At 37.1% G+C, this 24,542-nt stretch overlaps 1 protein-coding gene across 1 annotated transcript in view; it reads left to right on the top strand.

Moving 5' to 3' along the window:
- Positions 1–24,542, top strand: part of RSBN1L (round spermatid basic protein 1 like) — a 69,248-nt gene that overhangs the window by 31,327 nt on the left and 13,379 nt on the right. The window contains exons 4-5 of the mRNA XM_027968566.3: positions 16,713–16,850; positions 20,942–21,084. Of these exons, the coding sequence (XP_027824367.1) occupies positions 16,713–16,850; positions 20,942–21,084 (281 nt within the window). The remainder of the gene's footprint in view (positions 1–16,712; positions 16,851–20,941; positions 21,085–24,542) is intronic.

Raw genomic sequence — 24,542 nt, 5'->3', positions numbered from 1 at the left:
TTTTATGTCTGCTAAGTGCTAGGTTTTATGGTAGACCTTTTGGCTTCCAGTGTAATTTGTTTCCACTGTAGCATAAACTTTCTGTTGCCATACAGTGCAAGTTATTTCAGTCATCTTTTAAATGTCACAATACGTTTATTTGCTTTTAAGATAGATTTTAAGGTTAGGAAGTATTAATTTTTTATTACTTGATATTTGTTAAATGATAAGCATTTTCATCCTAACTTGTGTAATACATACAACATGAAACCATGCTTCTGTTGTTAAATACCATATTTTGCTGGGACTTGTTAATCAGGCCGGTGTGTGACTAGGTAGTGAGTCTGAAGTCCTTGAAGAGCCACCTTCCCTGATTGCCATTACCTGTTGGAGTTCTTGGATACCACATACAGCTATATCCTTTGTTACCGGTTGTGTCTCTGGCCCTGTATCTGTGTGATTCGCCGGCTACAGGGACTGCTTTTCCCTCTTTAGCTTTAGATGTGGTGGCAGGAAATTGCCTGTACAAGGTCCGTGTGCCTTTACCCCATGGTCCTCCAGATCCAGCCATTCCCGTGGTGTCAGAAAGAGTATCTAGCGAAAAGCTTTCCTGAGCTGCTCATTTGATGTTTCTCCAAACCAGATTTTTTGTTTTTTTAAGAGCTTAGAAGACTGAGGAAGTTGTTTTCTGCAGACTAGTTTTCTGAATATTTGTTTAATGAAAATTAGAGCAGCCAAAATCATTTGCCCTATATCTGTAGACACTAAATGATGACAATATAAGTAAGATGTAGCTGTTTCTATGATCTTTATAGTGATAAGGTTTATCTTTGTAATATTACTCTGTAGTTTTCACAGAACTTCATTTTTATATCTGTTTAGCCTTTATCCTTGAATCATGTTAATTTAAAGATTTTTTGGTGTATGTACACACACAGATACACGGCACTGCCAAAACAGATCAAGGCACAAGACATCCTGTTCTTTGGTCAGTGATTTTGGAATTCTTTCTACTTGTATAATTCTGTTTTTCATCTTCATCTATATCCCTGCAGATTGCCTGAAAAATTTGAAAATATGGTAGAATTATATATTGTCTTATAGATTATGTCATTTTTCTGATGTTGTGACTCTGAGGTTAGTGATATAATATCAGTCAAACTGTATGATAAAATTCTGTTTGAGAATAAAAATGGATTTTTTGGGAAAGCTTGTAACCTATCCATATCAGATATTTTGCCACAGATCAAATCAAAAAGCCTCAAAACTAAGTGGCTTAAAGGTATTCCTCACAATTTGTTGGCCTCTCTGGAAAGTCTCTGTCAGCTTGACTGGTGGCTGGATAGCTTCATTCATGTCTTGTGGTTTTCAGATCAGTTGTTCTTAGGAGATCTTGCTTATATGTCTGGTGGTTTGATGCAGTGTCAGTTGGGGTAATGATCGCGTTTTTCTCATCTTCTTGCAAGTTAACTTGGGCTTGTACCCATGGTATTAGCTGCAGAATTTATAGAGCAGAAAGAGTGAGTCTGCTTGTTTTGTGTTTGCTTTAATGTCCCACTGGCCAAAGGAAATCATGAGGCCAAACCCAGATTCCCTTCTTGATAGTGGGAGTGGCACAGTCACGTTGCTCAGAAATGAGTTACATGCTTGGGAAGAGATTTTGGCCATGTGCAGTCATCCACATCTCTCTCGGGCTTCCCTTGTGTTTCAGACAGTAGAGAATCTGCCTGCAATGCAGGAGGACCCCGGTTTGATGCCTGGGTCAAAAAGATCCCCTAAAGAAGGGAATGGCTGCTTACTCCAGTATTCTTGACTGGAGAATTCAACGGTGAGGAGCCTGGAGGGCTACAGTCTGTGGGGTCACAAAGAGTAAGACACGACTGAGTGGCTAACACTTTCATTTTTTCACATCTGTCTTGGTCTACCATCTCTATTTTGTTCAAATAGTCATTTGGGCATTTATCATTCTCGTCTTTCATGGTAGGAGAACAGAAAGGCACGTAAGACAATATTTTCATCTGTCAAGGAATAATTGAGACTTCTGTCTTGACACACAGTATTTAATCAGTGTGCATTCCAAATGCTGTAGTAAGAACTTGCTACTGTGAGAATATGAAAACTGGGGCAGTTATCCTCCAGTCACCTTTTTCCCTCCCTCAAACCTGGTTCTGGGCAGGAGGAGAAGGGGACGACAGAGGATGAGATGGCTGGATGGCATCACCAACTCAATGGACATGAGTTTGAGTGAACTCCGGAAGATGGTGATGGACAGGGAGGCCTGGCGTGCTGCGATTCATGGGGTCGTAGAGAGTTGGACACGACTGAGTGACTGAACTGAACTGACTGAAACCTGGTTCTGAGTTACTGCAGGCAAATAACTTAAAGCAAGTGTTAACTCATGATTAAATCTACCAATATTTTAATAGCGAGTTCAGTTCAGTTGCTCAGTCATGTCCAACTCTTTGCAACCCCATGGACTGTAGCACGCCAGGCTTCCTTGTCCATCACCAGCTCCCGGAGTTTACTCAAACTCATGTCCATTGAGTCAGTGATGCCATCCAACCATCTCATATCATCCCCTTCTCCTCCCGCCTTCAATCTTTCACAGCATCAGGGTCCTTTCAAATGAGTCAGCTCTTCTCATCAGGTGGCCGACGTATTGGAGTTTCAGCTTCAGCATCAGTCCTTCCAGTGAACACTCATGACCGATTTCCTTTAGAATGGGCTGGATGGATCTCTTTGCAGTCCAAGGGACTCTCAAGAGTCATCTCCAACACCACAGTCAAAAGCATCAATTCTTCGGCGCTCAGCTTCTTTATAGTACAACTCTCACATCCATACATGACTACTGGAAAAACCATAGCTTGAGTAGATGGACCTTTGTTGGCAAAGTAATGTCTCTGCTTTTTAATATGCTGTCTAGGTTGGTCATAACTTTTCTTCCAAGGAGCAAGCATCTTTTAATTTCGTGGCTGCAGTCACCATCTGCAGTGATTTTGGAGCCCCCAAAATAAAGTCTGTCACTGTTTCCACTGTTTCCCCATCTATTTACCATGAAGTTGATGGGACTGGATGACCTGATCTTAGTTTTCTGAATGTTGAGCGTTAAGCCAACTTTTCCACTCTCCTCTTTTCACTTTCATCAAGAGGCTCTTTAGTTCTTCTTCACTTTCTGCCATAAGGGTGGTATCATCTGCATATCTGAGGTTATTGATATTTCTCCCGGCAATCTTGATTCCAGCTTGTGCTTCTTCTAGCCCAGCGTTTCTCATGATGTACCCTGATAGAAGTTAAATATACAGGGGACAATATACAGCCTTGACGTACTCCTTTTCCTATTTGGAACCAATCTGTTGTTCCATATCCAGTTCTGACTGTGGCTTCCTGACCTGCATACAGGTTTCTCAAGAGGCACGTCAGGTGGTCTGGTATTCCCATCTCTTTCAGAATTTTCCACGGTTTCTTGTGATCCACAGAGTCAAAGGCGTTGGCATAGTCAATAAAGCAGAAATAGATGTTTTTCTAGAACTCTCTTGCTTTTTTGATGATCCAGCGGATGTTGGCAATTTGATCTCTGGTTCCTCTGCCTATCCTAAAATCAGCTTGGACATCTGGAAGTCCAAGTTATTAAATCTGATTTGAATCTTAGCCTTGGCTCTGCAAAATGAGGGGAGAAAACTAACAGTTATTGAATTCATCTGGGGTCATTCATTCATCGTGCTAGGCCAATGAAAATGATTCAACATGGCATCTTTGACCATTGCCTTCGTTTGTACTGACTTTTCATTTTGACCAGTTGTGCTTGACATATACAGCTCCAGTGTTTGACCTGATCTGCTGTGGCAGGTGGCAGGTATCAGATGTTTGAATTGAGAACGGAGACTTTTTCCTTTATTGTACTAATTTAAATAATAAATAATAACACTTTTATTCTTATTTTAGTTATAAGGATATTTTTGAAATAAAATATTGATTAAATGTTATTACCTGGTACATGCTTTAATTTGGAAGGATATACTAGATATGATGGGGAATAGCTCCCCCTTGTGGCACATTAATTTTTGTTAGACGCTTGGATTGCTGTGGTGAGCGTGACTTTTTTTTTTAAATTCACCAGAATTGAACCAGTAGCTTCTTCTGCTCTCATTTCCACATTTTTTTTTTTTTACTGTAGTAACTATCCTCTTGTTTGTATTTTTTTTGGATTGATGATGATACTTGCTAGAAGCATCTATAATATCTTCTCTATTTAGCATGAGTTAACTATAATATATACTATCCCCTGGAGAAGGAAATGACAGTGCACTCCAGTGTTCTTGCCTGGAGAATCCCATGGACAGGTAGCCTCGCGGGCTCCAGTCCAAAGGGTTGCTAAGAGTCATACACAACTGAGCGACTAAGCGCATACTGTATACTATAAAGTATACGGTGGAATCTTTAATATCTTGGGATGTTGCTAGGCACACTAAAAGAAAACAGGTAAATAAGAAAAACAGATTTTGAAATCAAAACAGTTTGTCTTATGCTGGGCAAAATGTTTATTTATTTTGAGTGTTCTCACAGCCTTTATAGCGTTTAATAGTGTGTGGTGAACCTCCCAACCAGAAGAGCTTTCCAAACTTACTGGACTATAGAGCCTTCTCTTCAGGGACTGGCATATCAGGGAGCACATTTTGGGAAACAGCATTATTTCAAGTGAGTCATTCCTAGTGGTTTTTTTAATTACATATGTCCAATTTGCTTCCCTTGTTGCAGCAATTTTTATAACTAAAATAAGAGAAAGCAGTATATTTTTGGCAATGCATTTCCTGTCATAAAGGCTACTTTTTTCTTCTATAGCAAGCCAGATGTGTTTTTTGTTTTTGTTTTTAAAGATTATGTGAGGAATAATGAATAGGCTTTTAGTTTAAACATAATCTAATTGAACAGTCCCTTTCCCATTAACCGAAACTGAGATTATGTTGTTGACAATTACAGACAGTGGCTACGAAAAGTCTTCTATTTCCTCCTCTCCCATTCCCCTTACTCCCCTTCATAACATTTATAGAGAATAAATGGAGTGAATAAAGGGAAATATGAAAGTAGTCATGATGGTGGTAGGTTTTTTGTGGAGTGGAGGACTGTAGGGGAGGTTTAGGTTAAAAATGTTACATCTGTTGATAGCTTTTACAAATATAAGCATAACTATCCTTTCTGCCTTTTATTATGTTGTCTTCTGAGAGGTATACCTTTTAAGGAATATATATACCTTTTAAGGTATACTTTTAAGGAAGCATATAGGGTATGTTTTAATGCAGTGATCTTTGTTGATATTTTCAATTTTTTAACTGCATCAGAAAACTGATAATTTCATTGTTTACTGAAGCAAATACAGTGATCTTATGCAAAGTGTCATCACGATGTGAGTATTTCCAGGTAAGTGGTTTTTTTGAATAATGGAAGCATACGGTTTTAAGGACCAAGATTTTATTGAAGATAACCTTTTGACTGAGGATTGTTGTTGTTCAGTCACTGAGTTGAGTCTGACTCTTTGAGACCCTATGGACTGCAGCATGCCAGGCTTTTCTGTCCTTCACTGTCTCCCGGAGCTTGCCCAAACTCTCTGAGTCAGTGATGTCATCCAACGATCTCATCCTGTGGCCCCCTTCTCCTCCTGCCTTCAGTCTTTTCCAGCATCAGGGTCTTTTCCATTCAGTCGGCTCTTCACATCAGCTTCAATACTTGGGAGCTTCAATACTTTGAAGCATCAGTCCTTCCAATGAATATTCAGGGTTGATTTCCTTTAGGATTGACTGGTTTGATCTCCTTGCTGTCCAAGGGACTCTCAAGAGTCTTCTGCAGCACCACAATCCAGAAGTGTCTATTCTTTGGCACTCAGCCTTCTTTATGGTCCAGCTCCCACATCTGTACATGACTACTGGAAAAACCATAGCTTTGACTGTGGGGACCTTTGTCAGCAAAGTGATGTCTCTGCTTTTTAATATGCTGTCTAGGCTTGTCATTTTCTTCCAAGGAGCAAGTGTCTCTTAATTTCATGACTGAGCATATTTAACAAAATTTATGTTTTTCCATCTAGACTTGTCATTATGGTGTTATAATTTCGATGAGCTAGGGCAGGTGCAGTTGTGCATACCTCTTGCCACTCCTTTCCCTTGTAATTGTGGTTTCTTATCCTTTAAGATTTTTGATATTAACTGGAATTATGCCAAGTGTAGAAACATATGTAAGAAGAGTATCCTCATATGAATCGTGGCCTTTGTGACATTTATTTTAACTATTTAGATATTCTTTCAGCTCTTACCTTTTTCGTTTTCTCATCCCACTGCTCTTGAATTGTAATTGTTGGATAAATTATTTTTGGATAATTGAAACTTTTTTTCTAATGATTATTGTAGATTTCTTTTTGTTCCATGCTACAGAGGAAACTTAATTATTTGCTGTATAATATTTCATTATTGCAGATGTCATGTAAATCAAAGCATACTATTTTTTTTGTGAGAAGTATGTGATTATATTCTTATATCTCAAGTTTCATCAAGAAGTATGTATGTTTTGAATTTGAATGTGTAGTTTTCAATGTTTGAAACATTAATTGTTCAAATTTAGTGTATGTTTGAAGTATTGGGTTATTAATCTAGAAAGTAATAGTGTTACTTGCCCAGTCATGTCCCACTCCTTGAGACCCCGTGGACCGTATCCCACCAGGCCCCTCTGGCTCTGGAATTCTCCAGGCAAGAATACTGGAGTGAGATGCCATGCCCTTCTCGAGGGGATCTTCCCAACCCAGTAATCAAACTCCGGGTCTCCTGTGGTGCAAGTTTTTTTACCATTAATAATTGGTAATTCTTTACCAATAGCAAATTACCGATTCTTTACCAATAATAATTCTTTATTATTCTGAGCCACCAGGGAAGCCACAAGAACATTAGAGTGAGTTGCCATTTCCCCCTCCAGGGGATCTTTCCAACCCAGGGATTGAACCTGTGTCTTCTGCTCTGTAGGCAGATTCTTTATGCACTTAGTATTAAAAGTTGTATTAATATGAAGTTGCTCAGTCGTGTGCAACTCTTTGCGATCTGAACCCATGGACTGTATGTAGCCTATCAGGCTCCTCTGTCCATAGTATTTTCCAGGCAAGAGTACTGGAGTGGGTTGCCATTTCCTTCTCCAGGAAGGAATTAAATGATAGGTATTAAATGGTATATAACTAAAAGTTACATTACAGTGTGTTTGTTTAATTCGGGGTGTGCATGCATGCTAAGTCACTTCAGTCATGTCTGACTGTTTGTGACCCTATGGACTGTAGCCTGTCAGGCTTCTCTGTCCATGGGATTCTCCAGGCAAGAATACTGGAGTGAGTTGCCATGCCCTCCTTCAAGGGATTTTCCTGACCCAGGGATTGAACTCATATCTTTTAATGTCTCCTGCATTAGCAGGTGGCTTCTTTACCACTAGTGCCACCTAGGAAGCCCCTAATTGGGTTATAGTTGATTTATATTAATCTTAGTTTCAAGTGACAAAACAGTGCTTCACAGTTTCTTTACATTATACTCCATTTTAAAGCTCTTATAAAATACTGTCTATATTCCACATGGTGTACATTATTCCCTTGGAGCTTATTTATTTTATACATAGTAGCTTGTACTTAACTCCGTGCCTCAGTCTTGTTCATCCCCCTCCCCCCCCACCCCTCTTCCCACAGGTAACCACTAGTTTTCTATATCTGTGAGTCTGTTTCTTTTTTGTTATATTCATTAATTTTTTAGATTCCTTATATAACTAATAACATACATAGTATTTATCCTTATATAATTAATAACATACATAGTATTTATCTTTCTCTGACTTATTTTAGTTAGTAATATCACTCAAATCTATCCATGTTGTTGCAAATAGAAAAAAAATGCATTCTTTTTTATAGCTGAATATCATTCCACTGTGTGTGTGTGTGTGTGTGTCTTTGTATGTGTATATGTATACACACACACACCATGTCTTTGTTACCCATTCATCTATTGTTGGACACTTGGGTTGCATCCATATCTTAGCTGTTATAAATAATGCTGCTTTGAACCTTGAGATGCATTTATTTTTTTGAATTAGCATTTTCATTTTTTTTTTGAATATATACCCATGAATGAAATTGCTAGTGTTTTGAGGAACCTCTGCTGTTTTCCACAGTGGCTACACCAATTTACATTCACATTAACAGTGTACAAAGGTTCCTTTTTCTTCACATCCTCTCCAACATTTGTTATTTTTGATCCTTTTTGATGATAGCCCTTTTGACAGATGTGAAGTGATGTTTCACTGTAGTTTTAATGTGTGTTTCCCTGATGATTAGTGATTTGAACATCTTTTCTTGTGCCTGTTGGCCATCTATGTATATTTTTTGGAAGTTCAGGTCTGGCCATTTTTTAATTGAGTTACACTGTATTTTAAAATGCAGATTACTTTCTCAAGCTAAGATTGTGATGAATTTAATTTTTAAAATTTAGTTTTAAATTTAAATATATTTATATCCATTCTATTGAATCATCAGATTATTATCTTTAATATTTGGAGAATCAATGTTTAGAAGAAAATTCTTTTTTGTTTTAATCCCGATAGCTAAGTATGTGTAATTTATATAGCTACCATACTTTTTAGTGGAACATATGTGTGGATTGCTTTTTGTTTGTTTGGTTTTGCTGTGAACTGTTTCACTTAAGGGATCTTGGTTCCCCTATCAGGGACTGAACCTGGACCCTTGGCAGTGAGAGATCGTGGAGTCTAACCACTGGATCACCAGAGAATTACTTATCTGTGGTTTTAGTAGTGGACCAACAAAATGTGTTTTACAGTTTTAGCACATTTTGGTGAAAAAGGAACGGACTTGTGCTTTTATTATAGCAAATTATATGTGTAAATGAATTTTACATATATATGTATTTTGCCATGAGATGACAAGAACTATGAAGATTCACGTACCATATTTAACATTATAAGCCAACATGTAGAGTCTGTATTTACTTTATTCTTTAAAATTTAGTTTTTTCCATATATCCTTTGAAATATTTATGAATTTTAATAGGACAGACCAAAAAATCATCAACAAATATAGTGTTGTTTTAAGGGTGTCAAACGGAGGAGAGGAGGAAAAATCAAATTTGTTTTAATCTATTGTGTTAAAGTTTTTAACATTTAGGTCTGTACTAATTTAGACATGTGTTTCATTTTATTTTACTTTTAAACAAAGAACAACATATGTAAACTTGGAAATTAATGTAAAAGTGGAAATTTGAATGAAATGAGATAGCTAGGTCAGTAATGTTCTCTTCAGTCAGTGAAATAACCATTCCAATCTAAAATAGCAACATCTGGATAAATCAAAGTACTTAAGTTATAAAATATATCTTTAATATTATCACCAAAGAAGCTTTACCCATTCTTGCTGTTACTAAACGTTGCATGTTTTTACTTAACATTTAAACACAGAAATTTTATTCAAAGAGGGCTGAATGTTAAACTTATTAATAGTAGCTCTGTTTTTCTAATTATTAACAGTATTTATCCTCCTCTATAGTTAAATAATGTTATAGTAGGTTCTTTTTTTTATGTTTTAGAATGGAAGTAGTTACTTGAATTGCATGGAAACCATTTGGTAGAACTCCAAAGTCTATTTCACTTAGAGAAATGAATTATTTCATGTATAGTTTGGCCATTTTTACCTATTAAATAAACTGTAATCATTTTAGATTAATATTTTCTCAGAGAAGATTGACTCCTAAATGTCTCCTAGTATTAAAGAGCATTCTTTCTTTATTGGTATGTCTTTTGAATGTGTGTCAGTTCAGTTCAGTCACTCAGTCATGTCCGACTCTGCGACCACCCCAGGCCTCCCTGTCCATCACCAGCTTCGGGAGTTTACTCAAACTCATGTCCATTGAGTTGGTGATGCTATCCAACCATCTCTTCCTCTGTCGTCCCCTTCTCCTCCTGCCTTCAATCTTTCCCAATATCAGGGTCTTTTCAAATGAGTCAGCTCTTTGTTGGCCAAAGTATTGGAGTTTCAGCTTCAACATCAGTCTTTCCAATGAACACTCAGGACTGATCTCTTTGGGATGGACTGGTTGGATCTCCTTGCAGTCCAAGCGACTCTCAAGAATCTTCTCCAACACCACAGTTGAAAAACATCAGTTCTTTGGCACTCAGCTTTCTTTATAGTCCAACTCTCTCATCCATACATGACCACTGGAAAAACCATAGCCTTGACTAGACGGACCTTTGTTGGCAAAGTAATGTCTCTGCTTTTTAAAGTGCTGTCTAGGTTGGTCATAACTTTTCTTCCAAGGAGGAAGGATATTTTAATTTCATGGCTGCAGTCACCATCTGCAGTGATTTTGGAGCCCTCAAAATAAAGTCTGTCACTGTTTCCACTGTTTCCCCATCTATTTGCCATGAAGTGATGGGACCAGATGACATGATCTTCCGTTTTCTGAATGTTGAGTTTTAAGTCAACTTTTTCACTCTCCTCTTTCACTCTTCTTTACTTTCTGCCATAAGGGTGGTGTCATCTGCATATCTGAGGTTATTGATATTTCTCCCAACAATCTTGATTCCAGCTTGTGCTTCCTCCAGCCCAGTGTTTCTCATGATGTACTCTGCATATAAGTTAAATAAGCAGGGTGACAATATACAGCCTTGATGTACTCCTTTTCCTATTTGGAACCAGTCTGCTGTTTCATGTCCAGTTCTAACTGTTCCTTCCTGATCTGCATACAGATTTGTCAAGAGGCAGGTCAGGTGGTCCGGTATTCCCATCTCTTTTAGAATTTTCCAGAGTTTGTTGTGATCCACACAGTGAAGGCTTTGGCATAGTCAATAAAGCAGAAATAGATGTTTTCCTAGAACTCTTTTGCTTTTTCGATGATTCACTGGATGTTGGCAGTTTGATTTCTGGTTCTTCTGCCTTTTCTAAAACCAGCTTGAACGTCTAGAAGTTCTTGGCTCATGTGTTGTTGAGGCCTGGCTTGGAGAATTTTGAGCATTACTTTACCAGCGTGTGAGATGAGTACAATTGTGCAGTAGCTTGAGCATTCTTTGGTATTGCCTTTCTTTGGGATTGGAATGAAAACTGACCTTTTCCAGTTATGTGGCCACTGCCGAGTTTTCCAAATTTGCTGGCATACTGAGTGCAGCACTTTCACAGCATCATTTTTTAGGATTTCTTTTTTTTTTTTTCATAGATAATAATTTTATTTTATTTTTTAACTTATTGGAGACATCAGAAAAAAGATTATTCAGAACAATTATTTCAAGTATCTTAAACTAAGACTAGGTGAATATTTTTTTATTTTTTTATTATTTTTATTTTTATTTTATTTTATTTTATTTTTTTTAGTTTTTTATTTTTTAAATTTTAAAATCTTTAATTCTTACATGCATTCCCAAACATGAACCCCCCTCCCACCTCCCTCCCCATAACATCTTTCTGGGTCATCCCCATGCACCAGCCCCAAGCATGCTGCATCCTGCGTCAGACATAGACTGGCGATTCAATTCACATGATAGTATACATGTTAGAATGTCATTCTCCCAAATCATCCCACCCTCTCCCTCTCCCTCTGAGTCCAAAAGTCCGTTATACACATCTGTGTCTCTTTCCCTGTCTTGCATACAGGGTCGTCATTGCCATCTTCCTAAATTCCATATATATGTGTTAGTATACTGTATTGGTGTTTTTCTTTCTGGCTTACTTCACTCTGTATAATCGGCTCCAGTTTCATCCATCTCATCAGAACTGATTCAAATGAATTCTTTTTAACGGCTGAGTAATACTCCATTGTGTATATGTACCACAGCTTTCTTATCCATTCATCTGCTGATGGACATCTAGGTTGTTTCCATGTCCTGGCTATTATAAACAGTGCTGCGATGAACATTGGGGTACATGTGTCTCTTTCAATTCTGGTTTCCTCGGTGTGTATGCCCAGCAGTGGGATTGCTGGGTCATAAGGTAGTTCTATTTGCAATTTTTAAGGAATCTCCACACTGTTCTCCATAGTGGCTGTACTAGTTTGCATTCCCACCAACAGTGTAGGAGGGTTCCCTTTTCTCCACACCCTCTCCAGCATTTATTGCTTGCATATTTTTGGATCGCAGCCATTCTGACTGGTGTGAAGTGGTACCTCATTGTGGTTTTGATTTGCATTTCTCTAATAATGAGTGATGTTGAGCATCTTTTCATGTGTTTGTTAGCCATCCGTATGTCTTCTTTGGAGAAATGTCTATTTAGTTCTTTGGCCCATTTTTTGATTGGGTCGTTTATTTTTCTGGAATTGAGCTGCATAAGTTGCTTGTATATTTTTGAGATTAGTTGTTTGTCAGTTGCTTCATTTGCTATTATTTTCTCCCATTCAGAAGGCTGTCTTTTCACCTTGCTTATATTTTCCTTTGTTGTGCAGAAGCTTTTAATTTTAATTAGATCCCATTTGTTAATTTTTGCTTTTATTTCCAGCATTCTGGGAGGTGGATCATAGAGGATCCTGCTGTGATTTATGTCTGAGAGTGTTTTGCCTATGTTCTCCTCTAGGAGTTTTATAGTTTCTGATCTTACATTTAGATCTTTAATCCATTTTGAGTTTATTTTTGTGTGTGGTGTTAGAAAGTGATCTAGTTTCATTCTTTTACAAGTGGTTGACCAGTTTTCCCAGCACCACTTGTTAAAGAGATTGTCTTTACTCCATTGTATATTCTTGCCTCCTTTGTCAAAGAAAACTACAGGCCAATATCTCTGATGAACATAGATGCAAAAATCCTCAACAAAATTCTAGCAATCAGAATCCAACAACACATTAAAAAGATCATACACCATGACCAAGTGGGCTTTATCCCAGGGATGCAAGGATTCTTCAATATCCGCAAATCAATCAATGTAATTCACCACATTAACAAATTGAAAAATAAAAACCATATGATTATCTCAATAGATGCAGAGAAGGCCTTTGACAAAATTCAACATCCATTTATGATAAAAACTCTCCAGAAAGCAGGAATAGAAGGAACATATCTCAACATAATAAAAGCTATCTATGACAAACCCACAGCAAACATTATCCTCAATGGTGAAAAATTGAAAGCATTTCCCCTAAAGTCAGGAACAAGACAAGGGTGTCCACTTTCACCGCTACTATTCAACATAGTTCTGGAAGTTTTGGCCACAGCAATCAGAGCTGAAAAAGAAATAAAAGGAATCCAAATTGGAAAAGAAGAAGTAAAACTCTCACTGTTTGCAGATGACATGATCCTCTACATGGAAAACCCTAAAGACTCCACCAGAAAATTACTAGAGCTAATCAATGAATATAGTAAAGTTGCAGGATATAAAATCAACACATAGAAATCCCTTGCATTCCTATACACGAATAATGAGAAAGTAGAAAAGAAATTAAGGAAACAATTCCATTCACCATTGCAACGAAAAGAATAAAATACTTAGGAATATATCTACCTAAAGAAACTAAAGACCTATATATAGAAAACTATAAAACACTGATGAAAGAAATCAAAGAGGACACTAATAGATGGAGAAATATACCATGTTCATGGATTGGAAGAATCAATATAGTGAAAATGAGTATACTACCCAAAGCAATTTACAAATTCAATGCAATCCCTATCAAGCTACCAGGCACATTTTTCACAGAACTAGAACAAATAATTTCAAGATTTGTATGGAAATACAAGAATGGAACTGGAGGAATCAACTTGCCTGACTTCAGGCTCTACTACAAAGCCACAGTCATCAAGACAGTATGGTACTGGCACAAAGACAGACATATAGATCAATGGAACAAAATAGAAAGCCCAGAGATAAATCCACACACATATGGACACCTTATCTTTGACAAAGGAGGCATTTTTTAGGATTTCAAATAGCTCAACTGGAATTCTATCTCCTCCACTATCTTTGTTTGTAGTGATGCTTCCTAAGGCCCACTTGACTTCATGTTGGAGGATTTCTGGCTCTAGGTGAGTGATCACACCATCGTGATTATCTGGGTCGTGAAGCTCTTTTGTACAGTTCTTCTGTGTATTCTTGTCACCTCTTCTTAATATCTTCTGCTTCTGTTACATCCATACCATTTCTTAAGTTATAAAAAATAGTCGTTTATTGAGCCCATCTTTGCATGAATTGTTCCCTTGGTATCGAATTTTCTTCAAGAGTTCTCTAGTCTTTCCCATTCTGTTGTTTTCCTCTCTTTCTTTTCACTGATCACTGAGGAAGGCTTTCTTATCTCTCTTTGCTATTCTTTGGAACTCGGCATTCAGATGCTTATATCTTTCCTTTTCTCCTTTGCCTTTTGCTTCTCTTCTTTTCACAGGTATTTGCAAGGCCTCCTCAGACAGCCATTTTGCTCTTTTGCATTTCTTTTTCTTGGGGATGGTCTTGATTCCTGCCTCCTGTACAATGTCGTGAACATCTGTCCATAATTCATCAGGCACTCTGTCAGATCTAGTCCCTTAAATGTATTTCTCACTTTCACTATAGAAACAGAAGGGATTTGATTTAGGATACCTGAATGGTCTAATATGTATTCCAAGTCTGAATGTGTGTATTCTTACATATAATCTCTTGGAAAGAAAAGAGTCCAGCAGACCATCCATTCATTTGACTTTTGTTTTAAAGGTATGTTAAAAGTACCCATTTCTTTGTAAGAGATCTTACATTTAGTTGTGTTTCAGAAGGATTCTCTCACTGGAAATTCCTCCTTCCTCAAGTTAATTTGTTGATAATTGAGTCACTGTGCAAATCATTAAGTTGATCATTGTTGATACTGTGATACAGTAGAATGAACCAGCTGGATGGGAAAGACTGGATTCTGGCTTTGTTAGAACTGGTTAACAGTTTAGACAGTTATCGAAGTTTACACAAGACAAAGAAGTTTGAAGCACAGAAAATTGACTCACTTGTGTGAAGTGGAAATCCTGCCTGTCAAATATATCTTGTAAATCAAAGCACTTGTAAACTTGTGTTTAACAACAAAAGGTGTTTGATTTCAGTGAGATATTTATGAATTTTAATACAAGTCTTTTAATTTTAATCAAGTCTCTCAGAAAGTCATGCTCATTTGCAGATCCAGTACTGAGGCCACGATCTCAGAGTCAGCTAACAAAATTGATATCAATCCTGATAATTTTGCTAAATTTTAAGTTGACATTTTTAGCTTTGTTCGACTGCATTACAGAAATGCATAACAATGATTAATTTTACTTTTGTGGTACTGTTAGTATATCTAAACGTCTAGAGCCTAAATATTGTTGTAAAGTCAGATACTCACTTACAGTTCTCTCAGTATCGGAGATGCTAGGAACTTTTGGGAGGCAGGAGAAAGATCAGACCATGAGTACAAAATGGGGACACAGACCCCAGCTTTTTGTTTTTGTTTTGTTTTTTTTTTTCATAACTTGAAGAATTTGGGTAAGGTTTTATGTTTCTGAGAAGTGAATTTGTGGCAGTTCATGAAAACTTAACTTTGAAATTCTGGTAAATGAACTTATTAAGGAAATAATGTATAGTTGATAACACCGCTTTGCTTATTATTCTAAAAAGTAAAATTATCTAGTGTTTTAGTAAAATATTCTCTTAAGATAGAAATTTTATTGTCCTGTTTTTGATGTAGGTGGGGGCTTAGATACTTTGATACATAATATTGTGTTTACCAACTGCAGTTGTAGAGATTCACCTTGTGATCTGAACATATTTTAGAGTCTGTGTCCCTGATGTGATGAAAATTTAGCCATCTAGATTTACCTGGTGTATGGGACTTCCCATTTTAAAACCGGAATAGACCCAGGTAAACTGAGACAATGTTATTTCCCTAAAGTTAGTGGCCACAAAAGCGAATCCAGAGAAAAAGATGTTTATTTATGAAAGGAATTTGTTTTGCTTTAAGGATACTTGTGTTTACTAGCGTTACCATATGAGGTTTCTCTGTAAGGTTTAGATGTACTTTTGAAATTTAGGACCAATAATTCTTGAGGTATAGCCTCTTTTATTTTGGTTTAAATTTGAATGATAACCATTTGCTCACATTGGACAGGTGGCTTTACATAATTATTGTTTTCTTTAGAAATCTGAGATCAGTCTTTCCAGTTAAAGAAACTAAAACTGAAGGAATTTAACTGATTTCTACCCACATAACTGGTAGATAGCAAATGTAGATTTGGAACCTAGGACTTTTGGTTCTCTAGCTTACTAGTAGGTTTTCATCAGAGAAATATAAACTGAATCTTCGATTAATATGCTGAAATCTAGAAAGGAACATAATTCCTGGTGGCCTTTTTGACATACAAAGTACTGATGATGGTTAAATGCACTGTTTTCAGAGGGTCTGTTTTTGAAAATTCTGACAAAAAATAAAGGTATAGGAACTTTTGAATATAATTTCAGTAGCATTATAGATCAAATAAACTATGTTGAAAGGAGGAACTATATTGTCAGGAAGTATGCTGTTTATCTCAATTCTGTTTTCATAAGCAGTGTGTAGTAATAGCTAGAGAAGGTAAAATACCTCGATTTTGTGCAGATTTTTTGTTGTTTGTTTTATTGTTTGTAAAAGGCGTTTTTGTTTTATTTTGCTTGCCTCACATTTTGTTTTAAAAATCTAAGACAGCATACATAATTTAGGATTATGCAGTGGTAATAGGAATTGTCTTATGTTTAATGAAATTAAATCCATATCCTTCAGGTGAAAAGAACATATTCTCACGGTACTTATAGAGCTGGCCCAATGAGACAAATCAGCTTGGTGGGAGCAGTTGATGAAGAAGTGGGAGATTACTTCCCTGAGTTCCTTGACATGTTGGAAGATTCACCATTTTTAAAAGTAAGAGAAAACAATGTGAAGCAATCTAAGTTGTGGGTGTTACTTTCATGCTACAAATGATAGAAATCATGGGTTTTTCAGAATTATAAAATTTTTGATTTCAGTTGATTTGGCAGGAAGGGAAGAAGAGGTGAGAAACTAGAAGTAATTCTTGTGTTGTGTGTGTAACTTCTCAGGTACTAATTCTAATAGCAAAGCTGCGTGGTAGATCAGAAAATAATACTTGCCTGTAGCTGCCACTTTAGGAAAGTAAGTTCCACTGGTTTATCACCTTTTTATATACTTGAGTGCCAGTGTTCTTGCCTGGAGAGTCCCAGGGACCGGGGAGCCTTGGTGGGCTGCTGTCTCTGGGGTTGCACAGAGTCGGACACAACTGAAGCGACTTAGCAGCAGCAGCAGCAGCAGATTTAAGAAGTACAGGATAGATGCTTACCACAGTGTTTGCAACTGGGTAGTGACAGTTTGGGTGTGTGGAAAACTGGCCTGGCAAGTTGTATAACTGTATTTCAGCTTTGGAGATCCTAGCTGGGTTATACTTGCTGGGCTTCAGTGTCCTCATCAATAAAATAAGGTATTTAAACAATGCAGCTTTAAGACCCCTTTAAATTCTTTAAATGATTTTGAGCAGGATTCTGTTTTCTTTCTTCCTTTCCTCCCTTCCTTTTTTTCCTTCCTCCTTTCTTTTTCCCCCCCTTTCTTCCTTTTTCTTTGTTTTCCCAGCAGTTCCTGCATTCCAGAAAATATTTCTTCTAATGGGCTGCTAGCACTGTCCTATTGAGAGAAAAATCTCTGAACTATGTAGTTAGGTCAGTTATTTAATCAGTAATTAAAAGGTCAAAGTGTGACAAGATTAGTTTATCTCTAAAACTTGGTACATATTCTGTAGAACATCTCTCTCTTTTTTTTTTTTACTTCTCAGTTTTCTAGTCTACGTGTTTATATATATCTTTTCCTTTTTCATCCTACTCCATTTTCCTTTTATTTCCTTTTTTGTTCCTTTTAAACCATTGGTTCCTTGTCTGTTTCTCCCAGCTAGTGACATGGATTTTGGTTACATTTATTTTGAGTGGCATTTTAAAAATACCGTTATTTCTTTTACAACATAGAATTTCCTTTATATTCTCAGAATTGAATTAGAAGTTTCAAGCCTCCTTCAAATTTATTTTTAAAAAGTTGCTAAGATAATAAGCTTTCTCAACTTCTAGCTGTAATGCGAGATGCCAGAATAAATGGAACTATATCAGAGTTTTGAATGACTATAAATTAGGCCTAGCATTCTATTCATACTTATTCAAACAAGTGGAACCAAAACGTCATGAAAGTTTTAGTTAAGCAAAAATTCATAAGTTTTCTAAAATATATATATATATACATAGTTTAGAAACATAAACTGAAATGGGAGCACTGAATATGAAATAGAAAAAGTGAAACAAGCTAAATAAAAATTAAAGATCATCATATTATTGTTTTTAAATATGGCTGCTTCATTAGAATCACATTTGGAACTTTGGAGAAGGGGGAAAGAAAACACCTGGGTATTTATATTTGTCAAAAAAATTCCAAGATAATTCGAATGTGCATCTGGAAAACAGGAAATTAACATGCGATACAGTTTTTTTTTTTTTAACTAAAGTACAGATTTTGTTCAAATTTCACAACATTTTAAGCTAGTGTCCATTTGTTTTCATGCATTATTTTTAAGAGTCCACATCATATTTAGTTGTATTGAGCAGCTACAGCTGCATGCAGCAAATTCTGATAAATTATTTTTTTCATTTTTATTCTGTTACAGATATTTTCTAATTTTCCTTGTTATGGCTTCTTAGATACACCTATCATTTAAAAGTGGATGCTTAATTTCCAAATAGATGGGTTTTTAAAAGTATCTTTGATGTTAATTTCTCACTTAAATGCTTTTTTTTTTCTATAATATTACCCTCTGTGCCTTTTTATGGAGAAGGCAATGGCAACCCAGTCCAGTACTCTTGCCTGGAAAATCCCATGGACGGAGGAGCCTGCTGGGCTGCAGTCCATGGAGTGGCCAGGAGTTGGACGCAACTGAGCTACTTCATTTTCACTTTTCACTTTTCATGCATTGGAGAAGGAAATGGCAACCCACTCCAGTGTTCTTGCCTGGAGAATCCCAGGGACGAGGGAGCCTGATGAGCTGCCATCTATGGGGTCGCACAGAGTGGGAGACGACTGAAGTGACTTAGCAGCAGCAGTGCCTTTTTAGCCTTTTAACTTTATTGAGGCTTTTCCAATGGTAAGTCAAAGATTTCTCTTGGTAAATGTCACATTGTACTTGAAAATATGTGAGTTATTTTCAGATATCTTTTTATATTGATTTCTAATGTAATTCCACAGTGATAAGAGAACAGATTATGATTTCAGCCCTTTCAGATGATGAAATTTTTGCACTGTTTTATGTCCTGGGATATGTTCCAGTTTCTCCTGGTTTATATAGTCTGTGGGAACTTGAATAGGATTTGTATCCCATTGTTGTGTGAATATTCTATAAATCTTTATGCTGAATTGGTTCGTGGTGCTTTTCAGGTCTCCTGTAGCCTCCTACTTTTCTGTCTATTCGTTTTATTAATTTTTGAGAGTTTGATATTGAAACAACTAAAAATCTTAATTTATTTACTTAAAAAACTATAATATATACTAGAACTATATGTAACTTGTTCTGTATTTTCCAAGTCTCCTGTAAATGTTATCATACTTTCATAATTTAAGAAATAAAGAAGAAAAAATCATTTAAGTATTTATATTTCAGATTTTAATTTTAAAAGTAAATGAGATAAATAAATGCATTCTTCCTGGAGAGGTGTAATTTGACAACCTCCCCTTTTGAAAAGGGGGGTATGGTTTATAAATACCCATTTTCTCACCATTCAGTGGACAGTGACTCTTGGTCATTTCTCTGTTGCTCCTGTTTTCAGAGATTTTAATCCCTGGTTTTAGACCAGCAACCTCTTCAAGAAACTACTACACAGGAATAAATTTTAATTTTGATTTAGTTTTCCTCTTTGTTCTGTTAGGTTTTAACTACTCAAAGAGGTAGCCCCCTTTTATTTGAGGTATCCATTTTTTAAAACTCAGTTGGTCATTTTTATAGATTGTCATGGAAGATAACTTGCTTATTTTGCCAGTCTGTTAACACTATATTGTCAGGTTGGTTTATTTTTCTTCCTTGGTTCTTGCCTCGTCGCAACAAAAATTTGGAACGACTGAGTAAAGGGTTTAAGACAACTGACAAGTTACAGCTCAGTTCAGCTCAACCAGGCAGATCTTTTATTAGACAGACACCCCCAAAATATGAGAGCAGGTCCACCCCAAAGGAGTCTTCCTTTTCCATCTGGGTTCCCACTGTTTATACTTCTAGTTTCTTTCTTTTGGTTATGCCCTGTGCAAAATAGGGTTTGTACTCACCACCAGTCAATGAAAAGGAATGCAAATGGGCATACACGCAAGGCCGAATGACAATTGCAAGTCATATAACAGTAGGCTGTGTTGTTTATATCTTTCCAAAATTCAGTCTGTTACAATCAGATGTAGTATATTTATGAACCCTTAATGAGCTCCTAACTGCCTAAGATTACTTGGGGAAGACACTGTGGTTATTTTGTATCCACTGTGGGCCTAGTGCCCATTGTGCAGGAGTTGGAAAAGCCTCTGGTTATTTTTGTAGCATATCTGTGCAGTCTCCTATGTGTGTCTAGGATGGGTTTTAGAGATCAGCTTCTATCCCTTTCAGCCAGGCCACCCCTTGTGCTCATGCCTAACTTCCTACTTAACAATATGACCCATATATTTGGTAGAAAGAGTAACAGATGATGAATACAGTGAATCATACCTCTGGCAGAATTGGAGAAGTGGGGGAAACCATCCAAGAATAATTATTCTCTTAATGTATCTGAAATAGAATATTTTGAAGGCAAACTTATGAATATATAGAAATATATTTAAAACAGGTACCTAATTCAGATGTATATATGAAATTTTGTGAAGGACACAGTAGTCTTTAATGTATATTTGAAGATTCGTTTTAAAAAATAATCGATTTCTGTGTCATTATTTGCCTCTAGTGTACACTGCCCTGGGGGACACTATCTAGTTTAAAATTAGAGAGTCGGAAAGATAGTGATGATGGTCCCATCATGTGGGTGCGCCCGGGAGAACAGATGATCCCTGTGGCTGACATGCCAAAGTCACCTTTCAAAAGGAAAAGGTATGTTGGATATAAATGTTTATTGCTGGGAATGAGTGTTTGTACATTGGTATGTATGCATTTGTTGAAAGTTGGAGGAAGAAAGTAGGGAAAGTTTAGAGCATAATTGAAATGTAAATTCAAAAATGGTTATCCATGCTGATATAATTTCTTATAAATATCAAATAAAATCAAACATGAAAAATGCAGGCAAATGACATGTTGTAACCACAGATGGGGAAAAAATGTCATTCACAACAGGGACATTATAAACTGTATTGGAATAAATTGAATAAATATTCAGAAACAAATTTAAATAATATTTTAAGAAAACTAAAACATCTATGGAGAATATAAAAAAAGATCTAAGCAGATGTTTAGATCTGTACTCTGGATTGAATACAAATGGTAGTCCATTAGAATTTTAGGGTTCATTTGGACTCACACTTCCAGCACTGGATAAAATAATTTTAAAATTCGTCTGGAATAACAAAGTCAGCAAATAGTCTAGACAGCTGTGAAAGAGAAGATACATGTGAGGGGGGACCTCATCTTACTCAACATTAAAAATTACCATAAAGGTCAAAAAGATCACTGGAATAGGATAGAGTACACAAATAGATCAAAGTATAATGGGAACTTAAACATAAGATAAATGGGAAGAAGAAGATTATTCAATGAATAATGCTGGCATAATTGGAAGTCCATTTGAAGGGAAACAAAGCCATAACCCCAGTGTTATATAAGAAGTAAGGGACTTGAACATAATAAGTAAAAAAAGAATAAAAATATCAGAATAAAATACTTAGGCTTAAGAGAGACCTTCCTAAACAAAGATGCAAGAATATAATGGTGATACTATTGTGAGAAAAAAGACATCAAAACAACAAAGCTCTAAACTGGATATTAGTAACATGACAGACTAAAGTTAATATACAAAGAGCATTTCTAAATGAGAAGAAAAATGTAAAAAAAAAAAAAACCCAATAGATAAATAGGCCCTAGGTAGTCAATAGTATATTCAGTTCGGTTCAGGCGCCCAGTCATGTCTGACTCTTTGGGACCCCGTGAATCGCAGCACACCAGGCCTCCCTGTCCATCACCAACCTCTGGATTTCATTCAAACTCATGTCCATCGAGTAGGTGATGCCACTCAGCCATCTCATCCTCTGTCGTCCCCTTCTCCTCCTGCCCTCAATCTTTCCCAGCATCAGGGTCTTTTCAAATGAGTCAGCTCTTCACATCAGATGGCCAAAGTACTGGAGTTTCAGCTTCCACATCAATCCTTCCAATGAACACCCAGGACTGATCTCCTTTAGGATGGACTGGTTGGATCTCCTTGCAGTCCAAGGGACTCTCAAGAGTCTTCTCCAACACCACAGTTCAAAAGCATCCATTCTTCGGTGCTCAGCTTTCTTCACAGTCCGACTGTCACATCCATACATGACCACTGGAAAACCATAGCCTTGACTAGACGGACCTTAGTCGGCAAAGTAACGTCTCTGCTTTTGAATATGCTATCTAGGTTGGTCATAACTTTCCTTCCAAGGAGTAAGTGTCTTTTAATTTCATGGCTGCAATCACCATCTGCAGTGATTTTGGAGACCCCCCAAAATAAAGTGTGCCACTGTTTCCCCATCTATTTCCCATGAAGTGATGGGACTGGATGCCATGATCTTCGTTTTCTGCATGTTGAGCTTTAAGCCGACTTTTTCACTCTCCTCTTTCACTTTCATCAAGGGGCGTTTTAGTTCCTCTTCACTTTCTGCCATAAGGATGGTGTCATCTGCATATCTGAGGTTATTGATATTTCTCCCGGCAATCTTGATTCCAGCTTGTGCTTCTTCCAGCCCAGCGTTTCTCATGGTGTACTCTGCATATAAGCAGGGTGACAATATACAGCCTTGACATACTCCTTTTCCTGTTTGGAACCAGTCTGTTGTTCCATGTCCAGTTCTAACTCTTGCTTCCTGACCTGCATATAGGTTTCTCAAGAGGCAGGTCAGGTGGTCAGGTATTCCCATCTCTTTCAGAATTTTCCACAGTTTATTGTGATCCACACAGTCAAAGGCTTTGGCATAGTCAGTAAAGCAGAAATAGATGTTTTTCTGGAACTCTCTTGCTTTTTCCATGATCCAGCGGATGCTGGCAATTTGATGTCTGGTTCCTCTGCCTTTTCTAAAACCAGCTTGAGCATCTGGGAGTTCATGTTTCATGTATTGCTGAAGCCTGGCTTAGAGAATTTTCAGTGTACATTTACTAGCGTGTGAGATGAGTGCAATTGTGCAGTAGTTTGAGCATTCTTTGGCATTGCCTTTCTTTGGGATTGGGATGAAAACTGACCTTTTCCAGTCCTGTGGCCACTGCTGAGTTTTCCAAATTTGCTAACATATTGAGTGCAGCACTTTCACAGCATCATCTTCCAAGATTTGAAACAGCTCCACTGGAATTCCATCACCTCCACTAGCTTTGTTCATAGTGATACTTTCTAAGGCCCACTTGACTTCACATTCCAGGATGTCTGGCTCTAGGTGAGTGATCGTACCATTGTGATTATCTGGGTCGTGAAGCTGTTTTTTGTACAGTTCTTCTCTGTATTCTTGCCGCTTCTTAATATCTTCTGCTTCTGTTAGGTTCATACCATTTCTGTCCTTTATTGTGCCCATCTTTGCATGAAATATTCCCTTGGTATCTCTGATTTTCTTGAAGAGATCTCTAGTCTTTCCCATTCTGTTGTTTTCCTCTATTTCTTTGCATTGATCCCAGAGGAAGGCTTTCTTATCTCTCCTTGCTATTCTTTGGAAGTCTGCATTCAAATGGGTATGTCTTTCCTTTTCTCTTTTGCTTTTCACTTCCCTTATTTTCATAGCTATTTGTAAGGCCTCCCCAGACAGCCATTTTGCTTTTTTGCATTTCTTTTCCATGGGGATGGTCTTGATACCTGTCTCCTGTACAATGTCACGAACCTCATTCCATAGTTCATCAGGCACTCTTGTCTATCAGATCTAGTCCCTTAAATCTATTTCTCACTTCCACTGTATAATCATAAGGGATTTGATTTAGGTCATACTTGAATGGTCTAGTGGTTTTCCCTACTTTCTTCAATTTAAGTCTGAATTTGGCAATAAGGAGTTCATGATCTGAGCCACAGTCAGCTCCTGGTCTTGTTTTTGCTGACTGTATAGAGCTTCTCCATCTTTGGCTGCAAAGAATATAATCAAGCTGATTTCAGTGTTGACCATCTGATGTCCATGTGTAGAGTCTTCTCTTGTGTTGTTGGATGAGGGTGTTCACCGTGACCAGTTGCATTTTCTTGGCAAAACTCTGTTAGCCTTTGCACTGCTTCATTCTGTACTCCAAGGCCAAATTTGCCTTTTACTCCATGTGTTTCTTGACTACTTTTGCATTCCAGTCCTCTATAATGAAAAGGACATTTTTTGGGGTGTTAGTTCTAAAACGTCTTATAGGTCGTCATAGAA

The sequence above is a fragment of the Ovis aries genome, chromosome 4 (genome assembly GCF_016772045.2).
Source record: "Ovis aries strain OAR_USU_Benz2616 breed Rambouillet chromosome 4, ARS-UI_Ramb_v3.0, whole genome shotgun sequence".
NCBI classification, from domain to species: Eukaryota; Metazoa; Chordata; class Mammalia; order Artiodactyla; family Bovidae; genus Ovis; species Ovis aries.
The sequence above is the reverse complement of the archived record's forward strand: the minus strand, read 5'-3'. Positions and strand labels throughout refer to the sequence as shown.